Source organism: Culex quinquefasciatus, chromosome 3, assembly GCF_015732765.1.
Source record: "Culex quinquefasciatus strain JHB chromosome 3, VPISU_Cqui_1.0_pri_paternal, whole genome shotgun sequence".
In the NCBI taxonomy this organism is placed as follows: Eukaryota; Metazoa; Arthropoda; class Insecta; order Diptera; family Culicidae; genus Culex; species Culex quinquefasciatus.
The window spans coordinates 111459178-111484743 of record NC_051863.1 but is presented as its reverse complement, the minus strand read 5'-3'; the positions used below and the strand labels follow the sequence as shown (position 1 = coordinate 111484743).

At 36.9% G+C, this 25566-nt stretch overlaps 1 protein-coding gene across 9 annotated transcripts in view; it reads right to left on the bottom strand.

The window, feature by feature from the left end:
- Positions 1-861: 861 nt before the first annotated feature.
- Positions 862-25566, bottom strand: part of LOC6043689 (CUGBP Elav-like family member 4) — a 1125149-nt gene continuing 1100444 nt past the window's right edge. For 7 of the 9 annotated variants that reach the window (XM_038264507.1, XM_038264509.1, XM_038264505.1 and 4 more), the window contains 4 exons: positions 18828-18905; positions 17686-17844; positions 13413-13577; positions 862-13279 (listed from right to left, as the gene is read on the bottom strand). In XM_038264507.1, the coding sequence (XP_038120435.1) occupies positions 13450-13577; positions 17686-17844; positions 18828-18905 (365 nt within the window). In that variant the 3' untranslated portion in view covers positions 862-13279; positions 13413-13449. The remainder of the gene's footprint in view (positions 13280-13412; positions 13578-17685; positions 17845-18827; positions 18906-25566) is intronic. The other 2 variants (XM_038264503.1, XM_038264504.1) reach the window with 1 other exon arrangement.

The window sequence follows — 25566 nt, the reverse complement described above, 5'->3', positions numbered from 1 at the left end:
GCTCCAAATTGGCTCAGTAATTTATGAATCGAACCTGGGGTTATCTCTTGAAATTTTCCAATTTTTTTTATGTTTTCTTGTCACTCTACTCCAGATGCGTTGCCATCTAACTCGGTTTGGGGTTGCTTCTCTCCAATTCCGACTCGGAAGCTCTTCTTTTCACTTGTTTCAACCGTTTTACACGTTGTGCCCCCCTCCGTCGCGTTTCTACTTTCTATCACTGAATGGGACTGCTCGATATTTGATAGAACTTTCTGTTATCGATCATTTCATAAAACCAAATCTGATCGCTGACACACAGCGCCTACTATTATGATCGGCATTGCTTGGCGACGGTCGGTGAACGTAAACACAAAGGCGAAACGAACGAAAAATAAGCACCACTCAAGCCGCCCGAATGAGACAACGTTCTCTTTCTCTCGTTTGTGTCTCTCTCCTCCATGTGTTTGCTGCGTGGTGACAGAAGTCATATGACTGCGATCTTGGGAGAGATGATTCGAATCTCTGTAGAATGTCAAACGACCGTTTTTTGAGCGATTGTATTTCCAGAGGGAAGTCAAAGACTGTGTGAGTGACTTCGAAATTTCGTCGTCTCAAGCACTCGCCGTTCGAAAATTTCAAGCACTTGCAGGTCCTTCTCGACCAACGTCCACGTCTCGTGCCCGTAGAGGACGACCGGTCTTATCAGCATTTCGTACATGGTGTACTTTGTACGCCAGAAAAGGTGACCAGACCATAGGGTCTTGTGGGGTCTACAGTAGGCACGACTACCGGTGATGATGCGCCTCCGAATGTTTCAAACACGAAGTTAGTTCAAGCAAAATTCAGGGAGTTATTTCTCAATAGTAATAAGCAAAGAGGTAAAAGTGTATTTTTAACTTTATTTTGTTACTTTTTCTTTTGTTATAAAGTTAATAATATGTTTCTTCATATATAATAATATATTTGATCTTTGGAGTAAAACAGAGCCAGTCTTCCGCGTGGCCAAATCGTCGTCACTTTTCATCGCATCCTTTTTAGTAACTGTTTGTTCTTTTCTTCTCTCTCTCTCTCTCGGTATGTGGAAAGCAGTGTTGCCATCTCTTTACACTGCTGCTCTTCCTACTTATGCTTCGTGTTTAGCATGTCCTGTGTGTATATGTGTTTAGTGAGTTCTAACTTTGCAATCAACTTCTACTTGGCATGGCGCACTCTAATTGTATGCAGCGGGTAGCAGCGCTATAAGTACTAAGGTAACATAATAAAAATGCCGTTATTTCACGCTGATTCCTGTATTCCGTTATGTATTTTTTTTCTTTTATGGATTTTTTTTGGGGTAATGCAAATGCTACGTGGCGCCGCCTTCACTACTCGGATTACGTAAGATATTTACTCGTGAACAAAACGTATTCTCTTAACTTTGGTAATTATGTTAAGTACAAGAGCATTTGTTTGACTAAATTCTGAATTTTCGGGACGGCCTCCAGTGGGGACTGGCTCAGTTTTTCCACTATACAAAATTATTCAATGATTTTCCGTGTTCTTTCCTCTGTATCGTGTTTTATTTTGCGTTTGCAGTAATAATAATAATATTTTTAATAGAACCATAATAATCAATAAGTAATAATTCAAATATAAAATTAGTTAGTGATTACGTTTCTGCTGCGTTTGTCTCCTTTCTAATAATAATTGATAATAAGTAATCGATTTCCTTCATTCTTTATCAATAAAATGGCTTTTTTGTTTTTTTCTGTTTTTCTCATTTTTTAATAGTTTTAACTTCTCTTCGCTTACTTTTCTTCTAGTTGTTTTTAACTAAACAAGTTGTTTTTTTGGCATTTTATTCATTTACTCTTACATTTTTTGCATTCACTTCAGTGCATCGTAACGACATTTTTCTTCTCTTCTCCAGCTGCTTACTGCTTAAATATGTTTTTAAATCTCTTTCGCATCGGGATGTTTTAATTCTCTTAGCTCTTTTCCTTAGTTTTACCGCATTTTTTTTGTTACTTGTTTTTTTTCACTAATAAGAATGTAAGTCTCTAAATCGGACAAACTCGGCCGCCCGGCTGGGGCGACGACCCGGGCAGAACCAGGGAGGGGTCACCACCGTGTGCCAAGAAGAAAGTGAGATGAGATAGTTGGGAAGGTGCGATTTGTTTGGGATTCCCACCCCAACTCTGCTCGGGGTCACCTCCCCCCCTTGGGCAGGTCGATCGCCAGCCAAATGTTAGTATCAATATTCCTGTTTTATCGCATTTTTTAGTTAAATATTAATTTAATTGATGACAAAAGTTTGATAGATATAATTTGTCTTAAATAATAATTATTGTATATTTTAGTGTGTTTTTTTTTTCTTTTCTTGTGTATAAAGTGTGGTCAAATATAGTTGCTTTCACCTTTCTCCTTTTCCGTACAGAAGAGTTTTCCTTTTTTGTTTTCTGTTCTGTGTTTGTATGCATGTTGTTTTCGTTTGAATTGGTTTAAGGTCAATATGGGAACTTCCATTCAGTATGAAGCCATCCGTTTTTTGTTGTTGTTGCTGTGTTATCTATTTTGTTACATGCGTTTTTTTCCTCCTCTTCTTCTTTGTTCCGGGGGTAGTGCTATTATAGTGATACTGGCTTTATGCATTTTTCCCTAATTATTCTCCTCATAGTTGTGTTACTCGCATTTAATATGGTTTGTGTGTGTTTGTTTGTTTTGTTTTGTTTAAGGAAATACTTCTTTTTATTATAATTCAATAGAGTTTTGCTCGCTGTAGCTGTGTTAGTTATATAGTGTGACTTTTTTTCTTTTCTCTTGTTTTGTATCGGTTTGTAATTGATTAGTACGCGTTTTTAGTTTGTTTTGACTCCCTATTTAGTAAATCCTCTCTCGCTCTCTGCAGTTCATTTTTTCTATGTGTTTGTGTTCGGAGTGGTGATGAATGTGTGTGAGTGTGGAAACGAAGGTACGAAAAGGAAACTTGCTGTGCCAATATGCAGAAGATTGACGTTTGCTTCTTCTGTACGAAAGGTGAGTGAATGTCGGTGTGAGTTTGTGTGTGTGTTTATAGTTTTTGGTGATACTTTAAGGGGCATGTGCGATTGATACTTTTTTGTTTTACTTTGGCGGAGCGTGATATATTTCGACTTGCTTCTTTTGAACGAGTACGTATAAAATTTTCCTAAAACTCAAAATGATGACTGTTAGCTGATTTTCACTATTAGTTTTACTTTTTAAAAGTTTACTTTAGAGTTTGCCTGATATGACTTTTGAATATATTTTTTTTCATTTCCTCAATTGTTTGGTTGCCTTTATCGTGTGGTTCTAGCATAATTTCATAAAATTTCATTGAAATTACCTATTCTCAAGGGCGTTTCATGAATACTAAGTACTTCGCTTAGGAGTTCAAAATGGATGTTATGAATATTTGTTCTGCGTTAAATAATAGATCAATTTAAACTAGTTCCAGTATCATTTTTAATATTTTTTTTTATTTATGATTACTCTAATACTGTTGTACTTAAAATTTAGATCATAGTTCTTTTTACATTTGTTTTTAAGTGTTTCTTTCAATATAAATAATTTTACTTTTATAAATATATATATATTTTATGTACTATCCTCATTTCTCCCATTTTCTTCGCTCATTTATTTAACTCTCCAAATAAATTCATGCTTTCATGTGTATATGCAGTATCTTGAAGTGTGGAGCGCTCAATCTAAATTGAGTTGCGCAAAATAACAATCAAAACGGGACTCTCAGAACGCAACCCATGTGTGGTGAACTAGATTAAACGGAAGAATTAAAGGAAACGTGCATTTTTCTAGAAGGACTTTTGGAGTTTTGAGTAAGTCATGTTCAAATGACACCGAACGAACTAAGTTGATCAGCTTCTATGGTGGAGGGCTTTGCTTGTGTGGGTGAAATTAGCCTTTTTTTTTGTTCATTTTCCATTCTTTGTCGGGTTCTTTTTGCTGTCTGTATGTGTGTGTTTGTTTGTTTGTTTGCAAGTGTGGGAATTGTGAATTACTATTTGCATAGATTCAGTTCGATTCCAACATCTTCATGTAGCAAGTGTGTGTTAGTGATTTACGTTTGTTATTTTTTCTTCATAGAATTATTAGTTTTATCATGTAGTTTAAGAGAAAATTCTTTGATTGAAACCATTCAAATGGTCGAATAGAAGGGCATGGTTTGACTTTTCCAGTTGTTAAGTCTACGATTTTGTGTGTAATCCATCTTTAGCAGGTTGGTTTTGGAACTTGGATTGTGTTTTTTTATATGGGACCACTTCAATTGTTTTTTTTTCTTTCCATATCGTTAAGTCATGCACATTTGGCATTGTGTTTTGTGATGCATATACATTTTTAAGGCTTCATTTCAATTTTTAATTATCTTTTTGTTTTATTATAATACGATATTGTCGCAATAATTAAAGTTTCCTCCATGTATGTTTTAATCGTTTTATCTTTCCATTTCGTAATTATTGTGTAAACGGAAAGGAACCAAACATCACTGTCGGTTAGAGCCTGTTAAAGTGAAAACTTTAGCGCAAACAATGCTCAGCTCATTCAAGTGTTCTTCTTGAAAGGTCCAAAATTGATACCTTAAAGTTAGGCGAAAAGATTTTTTATTCTTTCTATTGACTCTACTTGTGCGTTGAAATTTTGATTTAAAGTTGAAACAAAATATGTTCAAGGAAGAATTGATGCGGAAAGCATCCTCGTTGAATAGGCTAATTTTGAACAAGTTTGGAATTGCAACTAAAGTTTTTTTTCGCCATCCAAAACTACCAATTTCCCACCCCTGAGGTCGGAACACTTGAGAAAAGACTTCGCACCGTTTTACAGTGTGCGTGAAAGAGTGTTAAAAAAAGAGGGTAGATGGTCGGTCAAACGTTTCTCATTTTCTCCTGCAATTAAAACCAAGGAAAATATTTCTCTAAAAATTTGATTTAATTCAATAATTTTTCTCCTGCCTCCTACTGCATACTTGTTTGTTGTAATCGGGTAATTCTTCTTGTGGCTTCTTTTTTTTATATGCTAAATATATGTGAAGCGTTAAATATCGCATAATTTACAGTTTAATTTCATTCTTCAATAGAATTTTACAGTAATTTGTCTGCTTTCTTTTCTTTGTGTTAGTTTGTTTGGGTTGTTCATTAATGTTACTTGTATAGCTAGTATATTTTTTTGTTTTATTTCATAATTTCAAAAGTTAGCAGACAAATGGGCAACTTGACACTTTGCTTTTTGCTTCAATTGTGACCTTTCCGTGCTGGGTTGGCTGTTTTTGTTTTGTTTTTACTTCAAATGCAACAAATCATTCGCTGGCTGAGATTTGACCGAGAGGAAAATGATCGAAACAGGGGAGGAGAGGAACCTGGATTGACTTGGTACGAAAATGGAAGATAAACATCGAAACGGAAACCTTGGAGCTTGTTGGTTCCAGCAGCTGACTCAAACTTGGAGGGTGTGAGGAATCTATTTTAAATCATTGCCGGGGTTCTTTTCCTTGCTGGTTGTCTGCATTTGTTATAGTCATATCAGTAATATAGTGTAGTTTCTGTTAAATTCTTCATTTTTCTTTATTGTTTACACTGGCTTTATTTTCATCCGTTCCCCATTTTTTCGACTGTGCTTACTTTTCCGCTAGGTTGTTTTTTTTTTTACTTCTCTGTTTTCAATAGTAAACCATTTCTCTCTGCTTACTTTTATTTCATATCACAAAACAGAATACTATTTCCTTAGGTATTTTCACTTTTCCAAACGAATTTTCCCTTTTTGCACAAAGAAAAAGTTGCTGCTCGGTATCGTCGCGATTATTTTCTTTCCTAAATTGATTCATTCTTGATTTGTTTTTTTTTATCTTCTTTGCAATAATAATAATTATAATAATAATAGTTCGTCAATCAACATGTTATTTTTTTCTCTATAATTGCAAGAAATACCCTGTATCCTATATTTTATACAATGTTTCATGTAATTCTCTCTTAGTTTTAGTTTCTGCAAGATTTTACTACTTGCTACGTGCTATTTATAGGTTCATTTTTAATCCTCTCGTGTGTGTCTGTGTGTGTGTTTGTTTTTATTTCAAATACTTAACCACTACTAATAAATGTATCGTGATTCCTTTTCTCTGCAATACGTGGCTCAATATAAAGATTCTGCGTTTGTGTTTTTTCTTTTTCTTTACTCTTATATAAATTTTTCTTTCAGGATTTAAATTGTGTTCGAGTGTGTGGTAATATATTTAAGCATAATTAATGTGTGTTTGTGTGTGCTTCCCTTTACTTCATTTCGCTGGATGTGCATTAAATGTAAATCTGTATCCCTAAGTACTGATAATGGTGATAGTGTGTATAGTTAAGAAACTAGGCAAAAGGACTTTCATTTTCTTACTTGATTACTTTAGTTCTGCTTTGCAATTCATGTGTTTTGTTAGGATGTGTATTGTGGGTGTGGGTGTATGTAAAATTAGTTTTATCTTCTTAGATTTTTATTCTGGGAGGAGAAGGCGATTAGTGTTTTTGTACCCACTTATGGTTAGCGGGGTTCTTTTATTTATTCCATCATAAAAAGCATGCTCAAAACTATCGAGGCTGGTAGATGTGTGATGGTGTGTTTTTTTTGTGTGTGTCTGCTAGTGCGGCATAGATAGGCTGCAGTTGATTTGTTTCTTTGTTTTTGTTTCCCTAACTTCTAATATAGTTTGCGTTTTTCCTTGTATGCAATTGGGCTTGGTAAGAGTTAAAAAGTGCATATAGGCATGCATGCGAAGGGGCCTAAAAGTATACGTTAGTTAGTATTTAAGTGTTATCTAGAGCGCGAAAACAAGTTTCTGAAGTTTTCTTTTTTCAAAAATGTGTAAGTGTGTGTGTTTCAATTCATTTGTTTTGTTTATATGAGTTCAGCCTTGATCTGCGTTCGCACTCAAAGTGGCTTGATAGATTTAACGCAAAACTAAGCCGTAACAGCTTGAGCTTAAGTAGATAGTGGAAAGAAAGGTGTAGAAAATTGAAATGAGAATTGTTTCGCTAGCTAGGAAAGAGTGTGATAGTGATTTGTTTAGTCTATGGATGGATGTCTCTGATTTTTTTTTGAAAATTCTATTTAATCACTTTACGCTCGTGGGTAATTCCATTTGTGACAGAAAACATAAAAAAATCCCACTATGCAATAGTTGTAAATTTTTAAACCAGATTTGGTGACGAATTTGTTAAAATTCACCGAAATTAAAAAAAAACTACAGCAACAATACCACTTCTTCAAATTGAAAAAAATGAAGAACTGTCACTTTTTACGATGCGTGCCATTGTCAAACAAATTAGTGCGCAATTCAGACAAATGGTCAAACTAAAAAGTGATACAAAAGTCTGATAACATCTCAAAAGAAGTTTAACCACAGCAAAAAAACGTAGTCGTAAAATCATAAATCACATGAATATGTGAATACGTGAAACTCACCACATCAAATTTAAATTCACCACAGCATAGTTAAATACGTTTGACAGTTGCTCCATACTGTATTCTCGCACATTATCGATTTCATTGTTCTTTTAAGAAATAATCGATAGATTTGGCCAACAATGTCTTCAATCTGTGGTCCGTTTTTCTGTGGTTAAATCATATTTTGAACTGTTTTTCGAATGCTCGTGAAAGAGAGTGACCGTCGATGGTCATACTTAAAAAATTTCAGTTTTGCTTTAATTATGACGAGATATTAGATGTCCATGTCTGTTTGTCTGTGGGTTTACTGTATCCACACCCAGTCAATTCAATCGGAATTCTGACATGGAATTCAATTCGAAACGTGTACGAATTCCGTTGATACGTTTGCAACGGAATTTGCAAACGTTTCGATTTGACTTCCTATGGAGTTGACTGGGCATGATTAAACAAAAATAGACAATCAGATGTACATTATTATGAAATTTCATGAATTGTAATAATCACTCTTGATTCACGAGTGACGCCGTGGTAACAAACTGCTGTCATATTGTGGTGAGTACACACGTCATCGTGAGTTTTAAACAGCAGGTAGGGTTAGTTAGAGATTAACTTGAGAAAATTTAGAAAATTTTCCAATGTATCCCAACTGTCACAACTGGAGTTAACCCGCAACGTAAAGCTCGTACATTTTACCAACAAACACAAACGAAACCTTCTCCGCGGGGGGAGGAAGATGGACAAGTTCAAATGCTAATTACTACACCACAAAACAAAAACTCTATCTTGGGGATGCAAAAAACTCGTCCTCGTTTTCGTTTTTGTTTTGACTAAGTTGGTTTTTGTTCATCTTTCCTCTAAATGTATATATCTCAGTACGGATTTGATACGGGCATATAAAGTTGTTTCCTATATAGTCTGTTTTGTTTGTGTATTTGTAAATGTGTGAGTGTGTGTGTTCGTGTCGGATGTTTAGCAGCTTTATTGTTCTCTAATATAACATATAACACAGTGTAGTGTGCACTCTACTAGGATAATTGTGCTTGCGCGGTAAAAATTTCAAGGAGGGGTTTGGTAAAGAGGATACTGGAGGAAAAATTACATTTTCCCTCCAAAACTTAAGCGCCAAAGCCACTAAAATAGCATATACTAAGAGGCTGACAGGATGTGTGGGTGTGTTCTAGGTAACAAGACTAAGAGATTTGCTGTCTGCACTATCGGCTGCTCGCACTAAACTATTCTGCCGTTCACTCTACCATCAATAGCGTTTTAAAATAGTGTTTTTTTCTTTCTTTATTTTTTTTGTTAATCGTCTTCTAAGAAACAGTTTTGTTGGTTTGGAACCAATCGAACCGAGTTACGCAAAACCAGGTGGGATGAGGTTGAGAAGAGTTTTTCTTTCCGTTTTCATCTCGTGGAGGAGGGGGGAAATATAGGGTTAGTTTTTGGATGATGGAAAATTAATGCTTTACAATGCAGGGTTTTGGAACCAATCGAAAGCATGCTCGTTTAAAAAGTGGGTTCACTTTCGTTGGGCTGTAGTCCTTTCTTGTTTTTTATACTTCTTTGTTCAAAACTATATGCTACATATGCGATTTTTTTTCGTTTAGTATATCGGTGTTTTTGTTGTGTATAGGTATAGGTATTATTTTGTTTCAAAAATAACTTCTTTCAAACTGATATGATTTAATACTTCCATCCTTTTGCTTCCTTCCCTTTATACGACGTTAGGATCTAGTTGTAAGTGCTAGCATTTTTTTTGTTTGTTTGGTTTGTATAGATATATACGTTTGCTAGTGGCGAGAAATGTACAGTATTTACACACGTTAAACAAAGAAACGTCATTCTGTAACAAAGAGGGGTTTTTTAAAAACGTTTGGCAATAGGACTCGACCGCGGGCGAACTTTATGCGAAGGTTGGTAACCTGTCAGAACGGGATCTGCTCTTGAAGGTGGCGCTACTGGTTAAGATTTTTCAAACATTACTTTCGTCGTGGTCTAGAAAAGTTTCAAAAAAGTTTAATGTTTTGTTCAGAAATAATTTAAAACGTCGCTGCCGATGCCATCGGCACTGAACTCCGACGGTGGTGAGTTTAGGAATTCACCACCTTGCGTTGCGCAGCAGGCGGCTGACGGTGCTGCCAAGCTGCAGTTGTCAAAAGTTTGATGTTGTTGTTTGCACTGCGTGTGGTTTCGTGAGTGGAAATGGGATTTTATAACGTAATATTGTGATTTCGACCGTCCCCGTAGTAAACACAACGTAAAAAGTGATATTTCGTGTTGGTGCCGAATCTGGAATCTTCTGAACTGTTGTTATTTTAAGTTGAGAGCTGAGGTTGCACGGTGCAAAGGCAGTAAGCAAAAGAACAATTCTGATTTCGTTAGATATCTAACCTTTTTTGCATCCCGCTTCTCTTAGGAAAAGAGGTAAACAGACAAGAGAAAATTAAAGAAATTTAAAGAATTCAGAGTTCTCTTCTAGCCTTGCTTTGAAGTAATGATTGTTAAGTGTAAAAGTGAATTTAAAATTTGTGAAAATATGACAAAATTTCATGAAACTCTGCTAGACCACGATTGCAAGCATTTTTCCCTTACAATACGTCAGTTTTAAAGGATTCGACAGTCAGATAGAGTGTAAATAACTTAGTTGTCACTCCTCCTCCCGACAGTGGAGAAGAGAAGCTGTCAAGGTACTGGTTCATCATGCTTCATCATCCTCCCACTTTCGTGCTCGCACGTGTGATTATAGCCTTATCCAAATAGTAACAGTGATTTCACTAGTTGTTTGATACAAACACATCGACGACGACGACGACGACAAAACACCGAGGAAAGTCGCAACTCAAAATGTGATTAAAAACACATTTATAGATTTCCTAAATTGAGGGTTAAATGTCAATTCGAGTGTTTTATATGTGTGTTTGTGTGTTTCGTTACAAGCAAACATCGAGATTGATTGAAACCGCACCAAACTGAAACGATGACAGAAAGCCGGATGGGTTTTACACAACAGACTGTACAGCTGTACAAAGATTCCTCGTCTTATTCTGCTGGCAGGTCAGTTAGATTGTAGGTGTCACTAGCATCGTTTCACAGACAGTCAATTTTACACGTTCCACGTTTTATTTTTGTTTGTAGTTGAAACTCAGAAATGGTCGATAGTTGCGAATTTAACTGCGGTTGAAAACGTTTCCGTTACTTTACACAAATAAAACATTTAAATCACAGCCCATTTGTTCAATTATCTAATGTGTGTTGTTTGTCTTTAACCGTTCGAATAGAAGAGATGCTCTTGCGTTTGAAAAGGCGAAACAGTAGCGGCCACTTTGCGGAGGATCGAAAAGAAGCAGTTTGAAAGTTGTGCGCTAATTTGTCTCGATTGTTTGATTTTTGCTCTTACACACTAAAACAAAATATACTATTTGCGCTACCAATTGTGCGCGTCGCGTTTCAAGGAATAGTCTCAAAAACCAAAATGATGCACACATTTCTTGAAAAAAAAAAAATGTGCCGGTAAAAGTTAAACTAAACCACCTTCGCATAAAACTCACCCTTTTCCAGTGTAATCATTCAAGAAAAACAATCCAAATTAAAAATCACACTTGATCCATCTCTCGCGCGATTAAGGTCCAGCAATGGGCAGTGGATCGTGATGCCAACCTCAACTGTTCTTCTGATAAACTACATCATGCTCTAGGAAAGACTTACCGTTTGTTTTAAGTACTCTACCGCCAGTGACTCTACCCTCTCTAATAAGTGTGGGGGCGAATGTTTGTGTGTGTGTGTGCAAACCTAAGGAACTGGAGGCCTCAACTACGAGAAGCTTTTTTGTTAAGTCAATTCGAGGCACCCCAAACGAAACGGTGAAGGGGGTGGGGGTTTCCTTTTTTTCTTCTTTGGTTAGTATTTTAGCTATACAGTTGACTAACTTGTCTAAGTTTGTTTGTGTTTGTTTTAATTTGCTCCCCCCGAACTATCTCATAATAAATATGTGTGTAACTTTTTTTTGTTTCTTTTCGCTAGCATTTTTCTTTTGTTCGGGATCGATTAAACTAGTACAAGTTTATCTCAGTTTTTGGCTTTACTTAGCTGTAGATTCTTTTCGAATGAATGTATTCATGTAATTATGCTTTTTTTTGTTTTGTTTTTGTTATTGTTGTTTGTAAGTGTGTGTTTAATTGATAAGTAACACATTTGTTAGCAAGCTGAATTTCATTCTTTGCCCCCGTTAAAGTGGTAAAAAATGGCGGTTGGCGGAGGGTTAAAACCTAGTATATCAAAAAAGCACTAGCATTTCTTTTCCTTCCCTCTAACAAATTGGTTTCTCTCTAAAGGTAGTAAATTCGCTCTTCTAAGAAGACTAGTAGAAAACAACGTTCGACTAAGTTTGTATTGCACTTAAGATTCACGAAACCAGTTCTAGGGGTTGAACTTAAACGAAAGTGGGAAGAAAAACTTAAGATAAGGGATCATTGGCTACAAATGAATAAATTAGATAAATTAATACTGCAACAGGTAAAATGATGTTAAATGATTAATGAGAAACTCAAAAACAAATAAATATACATAATAAGCACGCTACGTTTTGGTTAGTACAGTACTAATGGTATAGCTGTATGTGCAGCTTTCTTGGTTTAATTCAACTATAATCTTCGATTTTATGATTTAAAATTACGTTTAATCTAAAGTTGATTTTCCTTTGTTAAATTGTAGAAATAATGCGTGTAATGAATGTACGTGTTAGTGGGCTTGTGTTTTTTGTGTAATGTATTCCTTTGTCATATATAGATAAATTACTTCTAGCTAGTATACTAAGTGATGGGCAACAGTATCTCTCACTTCCGCTTCCGGGGCCGAATACGAATAATTTTCCGAAACTGTAAAATAGCTCAACTTTGTCCTTTCGATCGATCGTGCTTCCGTTCGTCGCCACACTCTATGCGTAGGTTTTTTTTTGTTGGGTTTTGATCGTTAAATTTAAATATTTTTGTTAATAAGTTTCTTGTTTATCTAACCCTCTATATAATATGCAGAGCTTGCGCCCAATTCTATGTATATAGAACGTCAGTGGCCTTTAGTTTAGATTTAAAATGTTTTTACCTTCCTTACAGTGTTGCGCTAGAGTTTTTTTTGTTTGTTCTTTGTTTTTCAAATTCGCAATCGATTAGTTTGAATATGAGCCCATCCCCCATTTTGTAAACGTGCCAAATAAAACGAGACAAAACGCTCGACTTCGCCTCTCTAATAACTTTAAATTCCAAACTCGCCTTCCCGTTTTTTGAAATTGTTTTACGTTTTTAGCCTTACCTTTTTACTTCCTGTTTTATTTTGTGTATGCTCTCCAGAACTGGCACAGTGAAATTAATTTAAAATTTAAAACGAAAAATCCTCTAACTTCTCGTAATTACACCTAGTGTATATATATATATTCTTAGGTAATGTATATATAATATATGTTTTTGTTCATACATATCTAAATGTACAGAGTGTGTGTGTGTGTGTGTAAGTGTGATTCCATAACATTAACTTAAAACTCCGGGCTGCCGTTGGCGGGCGCGATGATCTGGATGAGTTGGCAAATCCGCCCGCCCCCCGCTTATTCGTGTGGTGGGACGAACGTAAACGACGTAACTCGGATGGGGCCTGATGACTAGAACTGGTGTGATGACTGCGCTGTCCGCGACCTTCCTCTCGCTCTCGCTCTGGTAAGTTTGTTTGTGTGAGTGTTTGTGAATAATTTGCCGGTTAAATTCTGTTTGTTCTTTTTTTTTGATTAATTTTTTCACTGGTTTTCTTTTTTTTTTTAATTGATGATATAGTATTTCTTTTGTCTAAGGTTTAACTTCGTATTTTAAAGCTTCAGCTGTTGGTGGGTGTTTGCCAATGGGAGTACAAGAAAAGAAAGAGAACGAAATGCAACGTTAGTTTGCATCGAAATTTTGCGTATAAAACTAACAAAAAACAATTGTCAATAAAGAATGGCTGGGGAAACTTACCAGAAGCACTCCTTAAAGCGCTCTTGATCTCTGATTGTTAATAGGGTCTATTGGCGTCTTTTGGTCTCTTCAGCTGAACTTTCAGTCTTTTCATACCAATCTGAAAACCATTCATAGCTTGGATTGCCGCTTGAGCGCTGGCAGGATTGTCAAACGACACAAAACCTGGTGGAAACGAGAAAAAGAGAGGTGCCAGAAGAGGATTTAGTAACTTTATGTGAGACTGATTTTTAATTTAATCAAAATCAATTATGTTTTCTAAATTTTGTAAGTCTTTTAAACCTTACAAATTCCTAAGCAAACCTACAAAATCTATCAAATCATGTAGAATATTTTCTTCAGAAGCGCAATTAACAATAGGCAATACGGCATGCAATTTCTTGGGATATAAGCATTCCTAGAGATTTCATGCCTATAATACGGGCAATGTTGTATAAATTTCAGCATTTTTATCACCAAATCGGCCATTTTTTATAGAACATACACGGATAGAAATACGGTAAGCTAATCTTGCAACTCTTTGTTGTCGAATATGTTGACATCCAAATGTTTTTAAAATCGTCAATATTTTTTTCCAATTTGGACAAACAACATTTTTTAAGTTTTAAAATAATTTAAATTTGAAAATTCGATTTTGCTTTAAAAAATTGTAATTATCTTACTGTCCAGATTTTACATATGCAGTCCAGACTTAATTATCCTATGCCTGGATTATCCAAAGTTTTGATTATGCGAACATCAATTATCCAAAGGTTTGTATGGGACTTCGGAATATCAAATCATGAACAATTTCTTTGTATTTTTTATTTTCTTACTTTTTTATTAAACTCGAATTCTCCGCCCATATTTTAATCAAATTTGAGCCTTTCAGCATACCAAATGCATTTTTTCAGTATTTAAAAACCGCAATTTTGAAAAATTAACGTTGAAAAATATTTGCTTATCAGCCATTCTACCCAAATTATTAGACCCGAATTATTAGACCCGTATTTATTTGTTTGGTGATTAGGGTGGTCCAAAAATTGCGTTTTTCTTCGATTTTCGCAAAAACCACATTTAAAAAAGTCGCTGCGAGTGAACTTCGCTGTGTTCGGGTTGAGCAGCAAGAACGAGCGTCGCAGAAGTCTGGTGAATCTGCCGGAAGCGGACTTGTCAGCGGTAAGCACGGCCAAGCAGCTGAAACGTATGCCGCGAGAAAGTCGGCGAGAACAGCACGGCTGGATGCGATGCGGTCGGAGAGTGAACGGACGGAAAGAAGGGACTGAATCGGGGACGCCGGCGACTGTAAGAAGAAGTGGGTGTTGAGGAGAATCATGTGGAGGATTAGGGGGTTTAGGAAAAAAATGTTTTTCAAATAAATACACGTAAAAACATTAAAATTGGTTTCTTTTGCTTGAGTAAGCTGCCGAAAAACACCCCCTTTCAAGTTAGACACAAACCCTTCCGAGTTGGAACCTAAACAGTGCTTTGTGTGAGGGTGCGAATGTATGTGTGAGCATTTAAACAACCAACGCGAGGTCCGCCTCGGATGAAACCTCGGTAGGCACTGAACTTTTCTGAGGCTAAGTGCTAACTTAAATAGTATCGCATGGCATGTTGCAACCATGGTGCTACATTCTCGCGTGACAGTTCCACGGAAGGAGGAGGCAAGGCAAAATTTGCTAAGTGCTAGATACTTGAATCTGATTAATGTGTTCGGGAAAGGTTGCGCTTGACCAATCAGCGTTCGCTATTCTTTAGTAGTTTTATGTTAACTTTTAAGTACTTAAATAAATAAGTACTGTAATAAACATGTTTAAAGATCATTAAGTAAGTCTTCCCCTTTCGTTTGGTGGGTAAAACGTTCAAATTCGTCGAGAGGGAAAAAAGATACAATCGTTTGAAATCTTGCACTTTTTTCGAAAATTTGCTTCTACGCGTTACATTTCGCTTCGCGAAAAATCTGGATTGCTACCCTTGTATAGAGCCCTAAGACAAAGTTCTTTGTCAAAAACATATCTCCGGAACGGCTGGAACAATTTTGGAGCGCTATAATTCAAAAAAAAGGTTATTAGTTGGGCTTTTAAGAAAAAATATGTTGATTTTCAAAAACACTAGCTGAATATTTGAATAGGTTCTATTAATTTTTTTTTACCGATTTCAAGGTCTCGGGACCAAAGAGTCTGAAATTTTTTTTTTTCTGATTCCCTGAATATTTTACATATCATATCCAAAAATCGCGAATATCCACTAACACGTTTCGGAGATATGATTTTATTAATATAAAAACTGGGTTTTTCGACGCGCCACGCGTAAAAATGTCGAAATCGGCAAAAACGCTTTTTTCACTAAAACTGCGATAACTTGAAAATTTAAGCGGTGACCTATACATGTTTGGGTATCAAAATTTTCGTAATTAAAAGACGCAACGGTAACCAAACATGTATAGGTCACCGCTTAAATTTTCAAATTATCGGAGTTTTAGTGATAAATATTGATTTCTACCCCTTTTCGTCATTTTCCCGTTTTTGCGCACGGCACGTCGAAAAAACATTTTTTATGTATTTTTTTTGCTTGTATTTTTTAACATGTTAATGGATATTTGCAATTTTTGGATATTACAAAGAATCAGGGAAAAATATTTACAGACACGGGCTCTTTGGTCCCGAGATCTTGAAATCGACAAATGAAATTTTCATATGATCTTTTCAAATATTCAGCTAGTTTTTTGGAACTCAACATATTTTTCTTTAAAAGCCTTACTAATAACCTTTCTTTTGAATTAGTGCAGCCGTTCCGGAGATATGATTTAAAAAAAAAATGTTTTTGCAAAAATCGACAAAAAAAATGCAATTTTTTGAACCACCCTATTTCAGATAGGACTAACCCTAATCGCCAAATAAATAAATACGGGTCTAATTATTTGGAACAAAGAACCCCCACTCTACATTTTAGCCAAATCGGTTTGACGTGGAATAGCTGTTATATTACATAAAAAAAAAATCAAAACTCGTCGGAAAAATTTTGGTTCAAACTTCTGAATGGCTTAAAAGATACGGGTTTTTATCCCCTCAAATATATTAACAATTTAAAAAAACAGGTTTTTGAGAAATTGATTTTTTTGTGAAAAAAAAGTTAATTGAAAAATCATTTTGTTTTCCCGTAGACTTATTTTTTCTGAATACAGCTTTGCCAAATACATCAAATCAATCAAAATATTCCTTGACAAGTTACTGTTTTTTTTAATATTTACGTACACCCAAAGTTAAAGAACGAGAGGATAGTCCTCACGAAAAGAGTATAGTCCTCTCGCGTGTTCATTCGTTCATTGGAACAGTTCATCCTATTGAGTGGCTTATATGGACACATGACCGCCACTTTGTCACCGAACCACGGTGGCCCATACGGCAAAGGCACGGTTCAATATGCCGAAGGTCCTGGGTTCGAGTCTCGGTACCGGTGCTTTTTTTTGATAGATGAACTTTTTTTGGAGATGAACCCATGAGTAAAGTACTCTCGGTAATTTCGGGATTTATCCTCTCAGTCCGCACACAGTATCATTTTACTACCGAATGGTGCTCTTTATTCTCTCGTATGCCGATCTCCAGTTCTGGGTGTACCATTTTGTATAAACAGGTTTGGTTGAGAATTGCCTAAAAATGCATTTTTTTTTTAATCTGACAAAGAAAACAAATTGATACAAGCCAAAAAATTGAAATTCAAAATTCGCGAAAAAATGTGCGGAAAAAATTAATTAAATTTTATGTTTTAGAGAAATTGCAGTTTCTTACACCCAAAATTCAGAGTCGAGATAATCGTTCTCTCAAAATTTATTGAGGGCTCAGTGCCAAAATCGATAGAATAATGGTACCAACTCACATTATCATAACAAATGAGTTCATTCGTTAGTTGAATCAATAAATCTCCAACAAGTGTCATACATCGACTTCTGACTTCTCCTTGGTCACCAAGCTGTGGTGGCCGAGGCAGCTAAGTCATTGGATTGGTTTATCAAAGGTCTCTGGTTCGATTCTCGTTGTCGACACTTTTGGTTTTTTGTTTGACGGATGAACTTTTTTTGCAAATGAACCTCGAGAGAATAGTTCTATCGCCCATCTCGAGCTGTGTCCTCTGCGTCCGTGAATGGTACCACTATTCTCTCGACTCGAGACCATCATTCTCTCGGACTAGCGCTGCCAGTTTTGGGTGTATCAATTCTTATATTATGGGGTCTACCTTAAAAATACTGTCACCCTAAAATTACACTTGAGTACAATACTCGCAAAAAACTTACCGAAACATTTGCTCTGGTTCGTGGCCCGGTCAATGAAGACTTTCGAACTTATCACAGTGCCAAACGGCATGAACATCTGCATCAGCTCGCCGTCGCCAAACTCCTGGGGCAGATGGTAGATGAACAGGTTGCAACCTTCCGGGCCCGATATGGAGCAGCCTGGTGGTGGTGGTAACAACAATCAAGAAAAACAACAACAAGAAGAAGAAGAACAAGAACATTGAGAGAACGTGAGCAAGGTTTTGTCGTTGACGGCTGTAGAAATGTTTTTTTGGGGGGTAGATCATTTGAGGGATTTTTTTCTTCTTCTTTGTCGCGATTTGGGCAAGGTGGGGAAAGTGCATGCAGCTGGAGAGATTCTACATCTGGTAGGAAAGTGAAAGATAACGAAACCCATCCAAACTACAGTTGAGCGAACAAAATATCGAGATCTATTGCTAAGAGAGGGGAGGTTTCTAATGCTAGTAAACGAAAAACATCTAAGTACCATAAATGAAACCAAATTTCAAAGTTTTTCAGTTCGGAAAGGTTTTATGCTACATAAATAAACATATAAAAAACGACACAGATCCAAAGAGTTTGACAGCAATAATATAACAACACACACACACGGAGAACCACCGCGTTCGAAACACAATCGACAGTGTTGAGCTGTACATCTGTATAGTGCCACATGTTAAGCCCCGACCAACAAAGCAGCAGCAACAGACAGCCTGTATGCGTGTGTGAGTGTGTGATCCAAGCTAAACAATCGCGATTTGCGTGTGTTGTTGTACTATGCGCATGGACGAGTTTGGGAAACTAAAGTTTTTGACCATTTGATCTATTTAACAACGAAAAAAAGAGAATCACATCTGCATTAAAGTACAACGAAACCATTCTAGAAATTTCATAAACGTAATAATGAGAGATTCAAAGTGAGAAATGTGAGAAAAGTTAATAAACAGACAGAAGGTGAATAGAAACAGGCAAACTGACGCGCAGATCAAATTCTGTCTTTTTTGTTTGAGGAGGTACGACGTGCTCTGCCCAAACGCAGTTGATTTTTTTTTTGGTTTGTTGGTAGTAGTAGTAGTGGTGATGGTGGTGGTGGTGGTAGTTGTTGTTGGATGGATTTTGGCGCCCTCGAGCGGGATGCTTACCTTCACGTTGCGCTGGTGCAATGGCGGCAATCGGCTGCGGAATGGCTTGCGGAAATTGTCCATAAACGGCTGGGTAGGCTGTTAAATTTACAAATTTACAATCAAAAACAAATATACATCAACAACACACAATGAGGTAGTAGTGGTAGTGGTGGTGGTGAAAGTTGTAGTAAAAGTAGCGGGATTTGGGTGTTTTTATAAGGATATCTCTGTGCTTTTAGACATGTTTTCAGTACGATATTTCTAAAAGAGTCAATCAAATTTAAGCTAACTTTACATCTTCTAAGCACTATGCTAGTCTCTCACACAATAGTAAACACTCAAAAACAGTCATACAAAATAAAAATAAAAACATAAACAGAAAACTAAACTGCTCTCTATCAGCAAGGCACCCCTCAAAATACAAAAGAACCTGTTTTCGATAAATTGTTGCTCCGTATTTTATCCCAATCTCATAAATAATGTTGACGAGTATTGGCTGCGTAAAAAAAAAGCAAACTCGAACTACTATCGAAAGGACGGGTCCAGGGACGAGGACTGGGCAAAAATATGGCAACTATTTTTCATCGAGGGAAAAACGATTTATGATTTCACATGTTGTCGACGGAGGGCGAGATGTGGCCAAGACAGCTCCAGCACGACCAAGTGGAAATTGGGACCAGTTAACGAGTGTTTGCAATCGAATTTAAAGGGTTTTTTTTGTACTAGATTTAACAGTCTGCAGAAAGTGGGTCATTCATGTTTGGGTATCTTTATTTTTTGATTGGCTTTTAATACTTAAATTTGTTTTATAGACATTTATCTGGTTTAGTTTTTGTTGTGCCTGTTATTTTCTAGGTTTTCAAATTTAAATATTATTTAAAATATTTTGTCCTGAATAAGGGAAATTTACCCTTTCTCAGCCATCACTTCAGTCTTCAGCTGCATTGATCCGCTCTTTATATAGTTTATAAGATAGTTTGAAGGTATCCCTTTTCCCTTTTGTACATGTAGGACCTCCTACATTTGAAATCACTGAATAGCGAAAGCTACAATATTTCATGAATAAATGAAAGTTGCTAGTATTTAAAATTGAGGTGAAAAGTCAACGTTTGTGATTGGACACTCAATAATATTTTAACTGAATGAATGTACATGGAAAAGAAATTTGAAAAACCTATTTCTATTATCGGCCTATCAGCACTTTGATCATGAATTACAGTTTTACAGTAATTAAAAGGTCAAATAAATGTGAGCAAGCAACTATCCATTGTTTATGTATCTGAAAATGTTGATTTGATTGCGGAAAACTGTAAAAGTGATGACAATTGGTTGAACGGTTCAGACGGCTTAGACTGATTAAAATGAGTATATTTCGCCTATACAGCAATTCCCCACGAAAACAGCATGGAAAAAAACAAAAGTGCTCGGATCGGGCTCAAAATTTTTCTGGGGGTTCCCTGGCCGAAATAATTAGACCCGTATTTTTTTGTTTGGCCATTAGGGTGACCTACGCCGTGTTAGGGTGGTCTGAAAAATTGCCATTTTCGTCGATTTTCGCAAAAACCACTTTTTTCGAAAAATCATAACTCCTCGCCATTTTAACCGATTTCAATTGTCTTATACGCAAATGAAAGGTGATAAGTTGGCCTTTCAAAGAAAAATAATAAGAAGTTTCAAAAATCTAGCCTAACATATGAAAAGGGCGTATGAAACTTGAAAATGTCGTTTTGACAGTGTCTGGACCAAAGAGCCTATGTCTGGAAATATTTTTATCGGATTCTCCGGACATTTTTATATAATATACTAAAAAATGGGAGGAGTTCATTAACAGGATTCCGAGATATGATTTTTTGAAAATAAAATCCGTGTTTTTTGACGCGCCGCGCGCAAAAACCGGAGAATGACGAAATTGGCAAAAAATCAACTTTTTTCACAAAAACTGCGATAACTTTAAAATTTCAGCTATGACCTATAGATGTCTGGATACCAAAATTTTCGTAATTAAAAGACGCAACTATTCGTACCCAGACATGTATACGTCATCGCTGAAATTTTTAAGGTATCGCAGTTTTTGTGAAAAAAGTTGATTTTTTGCCAATTTCGTCATTCTCTTTGCGCGCGTCAAAAACAGTTTTATTTTCAAATCATCTCGGAATCCTTTATGAACTCTCCCATTTTTAGTATGTTATGTAAAATGTCCGGGGAATCCGATTAAATTATTTCAGACATAGGCTCTTTCCTCAAACGGCATTTTAAGTTGCATACGCCCTTTCATATGTTGAAATAGATTTGAAACGAAAAACCAACTTTCATTGCGTTCGTGAATTGAAATCGTTGAAATGGCGAGGAATTTTTCGAAATGCTGCGAATCGACTGGCAGGCCCTGCTTACGGCGTCTAATAAAGCCACAGTCTTCGTGAAATTACGGGCCCGATCAGCACTGTTTCCATGCTGTTTTCGTGAGGAAGCTAATGTTTCAGTTATTTACTTTTAACTTTTTTTTTAGCGTGTGATTTTCTGACAGGTCTACTGACATATATTTAGATAGTGTGTGTGAGCACTGTTAATAAAGTGACAGTTCGTAACTTTTGAGTTTGATTAAGTCAACCCAACGGGGACCTACTAAAAAGTTTTAATCCACCGATGCAATTTTAAAGCAATTTAAAATAATTTTAAAACACCGTTAGTGGGGGTGACATTGGGTCTGGGGGTGAGATTGGGTCAAAGTGATTTTTACGGATTCTACCATTTCTCTGATTCTTCTCAATGTATCTGAATTCTGTTAAAAGGGTTGTGTAGGGGACATCTTAAGATGACTTCGCTGAATAAAACTCGTACCTAGAACAAATCTTGTTATTTTGGCTGCTGTCTAAAGTTGGGGTACGTTTTTGGCCAAAAATGACCTCTCGAAAAATCATTTTTCTAATATTTTTGTTAGAATTTCTCGAAAACTACCTAAATGTTTGAAAATCTCCACTTCAAACATTGTAGCATGTCAATACGATTCAATCGAGCAAGAAACACTGTTGGATGACTTGTTTTTACCATATCGTTGTATTTGAGCATCATTTTAGTTTCATTTGACCAAATGTCACCCCCTCTAAGGGGTGATGTTACATCCGATTTTTAATAAGAAAACCAAAACAATCAATACAATTTCAGCACTTCAGAGAATATGCATTTCGAGATAAAGGTGTTTTTTGCTTCATATGACTGTCAAGTATCTCTGGGCCAAGTTTCAGAAGGTTTGCTGATGTAGTTCTCGAGATACAGCCATTTTAAAATGTTATTTCCGATTTTTTCAAAGAAAATCCAACTCACACAGCAGTTGCCCCGACCCCTCTTCGATTTGCGTGAAACTTTGTCCTAAAGGATAACTTTTGTCCCTGATCACGAATCCAAGGTCCGTTTTCTGATATCTCGTGACGGAAGGGCGGTACGACCCCTTTCATTTTTGAACATGCGAAAAAAGAGGTTTTTTTTCAATAATTTGCAGCCTGAAGCGGTAATGAGATAGAAATTTGGTGTCAAAGGGACTTTTATGTAAAATTAGACGCCCGATTTGATGGCGTACTCAGAATTCCGAAAAAACGTATTTTTCATCGAAAAAAACACTAAAAAAGTTTTAAAAATTCTTCCATTTTCCGTTACTCGACCGAAATTTTTTTGGAACTTGTCATTTTATGGGAAATTTTATGTACTTTTCGAATCTACATTGACCCAGAAGGGTCATTTTTTCATTTAGAACAAAATTTTTCATTTTAAAATTTCGTGTTTTTTCTAACTTTGCAGGGTAATTTTTTAGAGTATAACAATTTTCTACAAAGTTGTAGAGCAGACAATTACAAAAATTTTGATATATAGACATAAGGGGTTTGCTTATAAACATCACGAGTTATCGCGATTTTACGAAAAAAAAGTTTTGAAAAAGTTGGTCGTCGTTGATAATGGCCGTTTATGGTTACCCGCGACAGACACGGACGACGAAACTAAGAAAAACGCAAAAAGTAACATTCTCGCTTGTGAACTTTCTTCACCCGCGAAAGAGAGAGAGAAGAGGCAAATTGCGGCAAAAAAAAAAATCGCTCCCCAAATTCTGCTGAAGATTTTGTGTGAATTTTTTTGTCAGCACCACTTAAAAATATTTATTTCACTTTGTTTACACACATTGCCCTTCTACAGAATGTGACAGGTCATTTTTCGTAACGTCACACTTGCAAGTGTAGAAGTGAAAAAGATGTTCCGCCGAATAAACAAGATGATGATTTTTTTTAGATTCCTTTTACCGATCATTCAGGCGCGAGAGAGGAGAGCCAAGCTCCCTTCGGTTTTTTTTTCTCTTTTGATGCTGATTATTCCATTGATGTGACAGGACCTTTTGAAAAGTGAACAAGAATTGTTCGTTCAATGTTCTTCAAGAAATTCAAATAGATCAGCTTAGGGACCATCCACAAACCACGTGGACACGAAGAGGAGGGGGGGGGGGTTGAGATTTCCAAAAAAGTGTCCACGTGGTTTATGGATGGTCCCTTATCTAATTAAATTCCAAAAAACAAATTTTGATTGTCAACAAATTGACGAAAATGCTGCTTTTTAAATCGTTGATATTATTCTTTCTATTACAATTGTCCAATTACATGACCCATTCAATTTGTTGTTATTTCGAAAAAAAAAACAAACATTTTTTCGAAGGTGTAACAGATTGAAAACCAATAAAAACGATTCCAACGGCAGACCAACTCGGCCATCCTCCATTAAACCTCGCTTCCAACAAGGCCCAAGATTTATTCACCGAATTGATATTATTATCTGGCTGGAAACCTCCAAAGTCCATTTGTTTTTCGCCTTCCCCTTCGTGTAGCTTCCATTGCAGTTGGTTGACCTTTTTTTTTCGTTCGTTCGGTCTCTCAATGACAGCCAATATTGGCGAGCTCCTCTTGTGCGCCAAAAGTTATGATCTTGTTGGTGAGTTTTTTTTCCTCTCGCTCGCCGGACTGGGTAGTTATTTGTTTTGGGACTAACCAGGTCCATAGTCACACACCGACATCGAGCCCGTTTATCATGGTCGACCAGGCCAACATATTGTCGCCCTTTCGCCCTTGAGGGGGTTGGACGCTTTGGGTGTGTGACATAGGTATAGTTTGGCGTCTGGGTTATTTTTTTTTCTCTTTGTTCTGTCTTACTTTTTGGTCCTTTGGACCAGCAGCAGCAACCATCGTGGACCACCGTTTTGTTTACGGGCTCGGATTTTCCGTTTCATTTAACAATAATCTTAGGCAATTGGGTTTTACTGGGTGAATTATGCTTTTGGCAGGCTCTGCAAGCTTTTTTGTGTGTGTATCGATTGGAGGTTGCCACCTCGATGTTGCAGTAAGTTCGAATCCTCAAGGACTTATTTTGATAGCTGGTTGGCTTATAAATTATACTTAATTTTTTTTGCAATCCACGTTCAAGCTGCTTTAAACTTGTTTATCCTGGAGACGTTCCAACGCCATTCCTCCCTGCCAAACCTCTGAAGTGTGCAAACATTTAATTCTATTAGCAATTCCTTCATCAATATTTGTAACTTTGGCGCTCGCGCGGCTTTCCAGAAATTTTCACTCCAATCCTCGACTTCCGCCAAGAGCATCTTTTCCCAAGGGCCGAAGGGGGCGGGAACGATGCAAGAAATCACATTTAATTTACTTTCGGCTCATTGAAATTCACCGAAAATGACAGCACAAATCTGCTTTCGGGTTTCATTCAACCTCACCCCGTGTGGCTCCCACAGTAAACTAATCCGGAGAAGTGTGCTTGTTTTAAACACAATTTGAAATTTTGTACATTTAAATGTCGTCAACAATTTTATTTATACCCCGGTGGAAACCTCCAAACTCGTAGGAAAAGGCTTGTTTTTGTGTGCACTTTTCGCCCCTGCCCTCACCCTCACCTGATGCTACTGGTGATGCTGGGGGAAATGCCAGAGCAAGGAGAGATTGTTATTTACAGGAAAAGTTGGAACGTTGAGAGGTCTCATTGTTACGGTTTCTGGCAGAGTTTCGCAAGGGCAAAAAAAAAAAAAACGAGTGTACACGTCTCCGATTCTCGGCGAAGGAGACGGCGTTGAAATATAACAAAAAAAGTGCACCAACTCTGGACAAAATGAAACAAAATAGTGCAACTCTGGCTTCTGGGCTACGGAAAAACAGCTCAGCCAAAGTGCTGGAGGAGAGGGGGTGGAACTTTTTCCTGCAACGCCACCCCCACCACCCACTCTGGAAGCGCCCACTGAAAAGCTGAAATGCAATTAAACTTTGTTATTTGTTTTCGGGTGAGAAAGTTTATATTTTTAATGAAACATGACTCGTCCAGTGGTAGTACTTGGCCGGATGTCCTCCTTCGGGGGGCCTTCAGCCCAACCAGTCAACGACGACGACTTGGTCGGTGACAATGTGCCTGGTCTCCCCAGGGGGTAGGGGAAGGGTGGCCAACGGAAAGATTTGAGGTCACTTTTCGGGCAGAATGAGCGGACCGGACAGATTGCGTCTGCTATTCGCCGGAAAAGTTTTGTGTGTTGCACTGACAAGCTCGAGACTGCTAACTAGCTGCAATTAGGACTGCGAGTCTGTAAATTGGAAGTGTTTCGCCGGAAATGGTGGGAAGAGGCGTAGGGGTGGTTCTTGGGTTGGATTTGGAAGGTATGCAAAGCTACTGATTTGAAAGATCAAAAAATCAAATTATTCGCTCTACAGCTTTGCCTTGGCGTTCTCGATTGCGA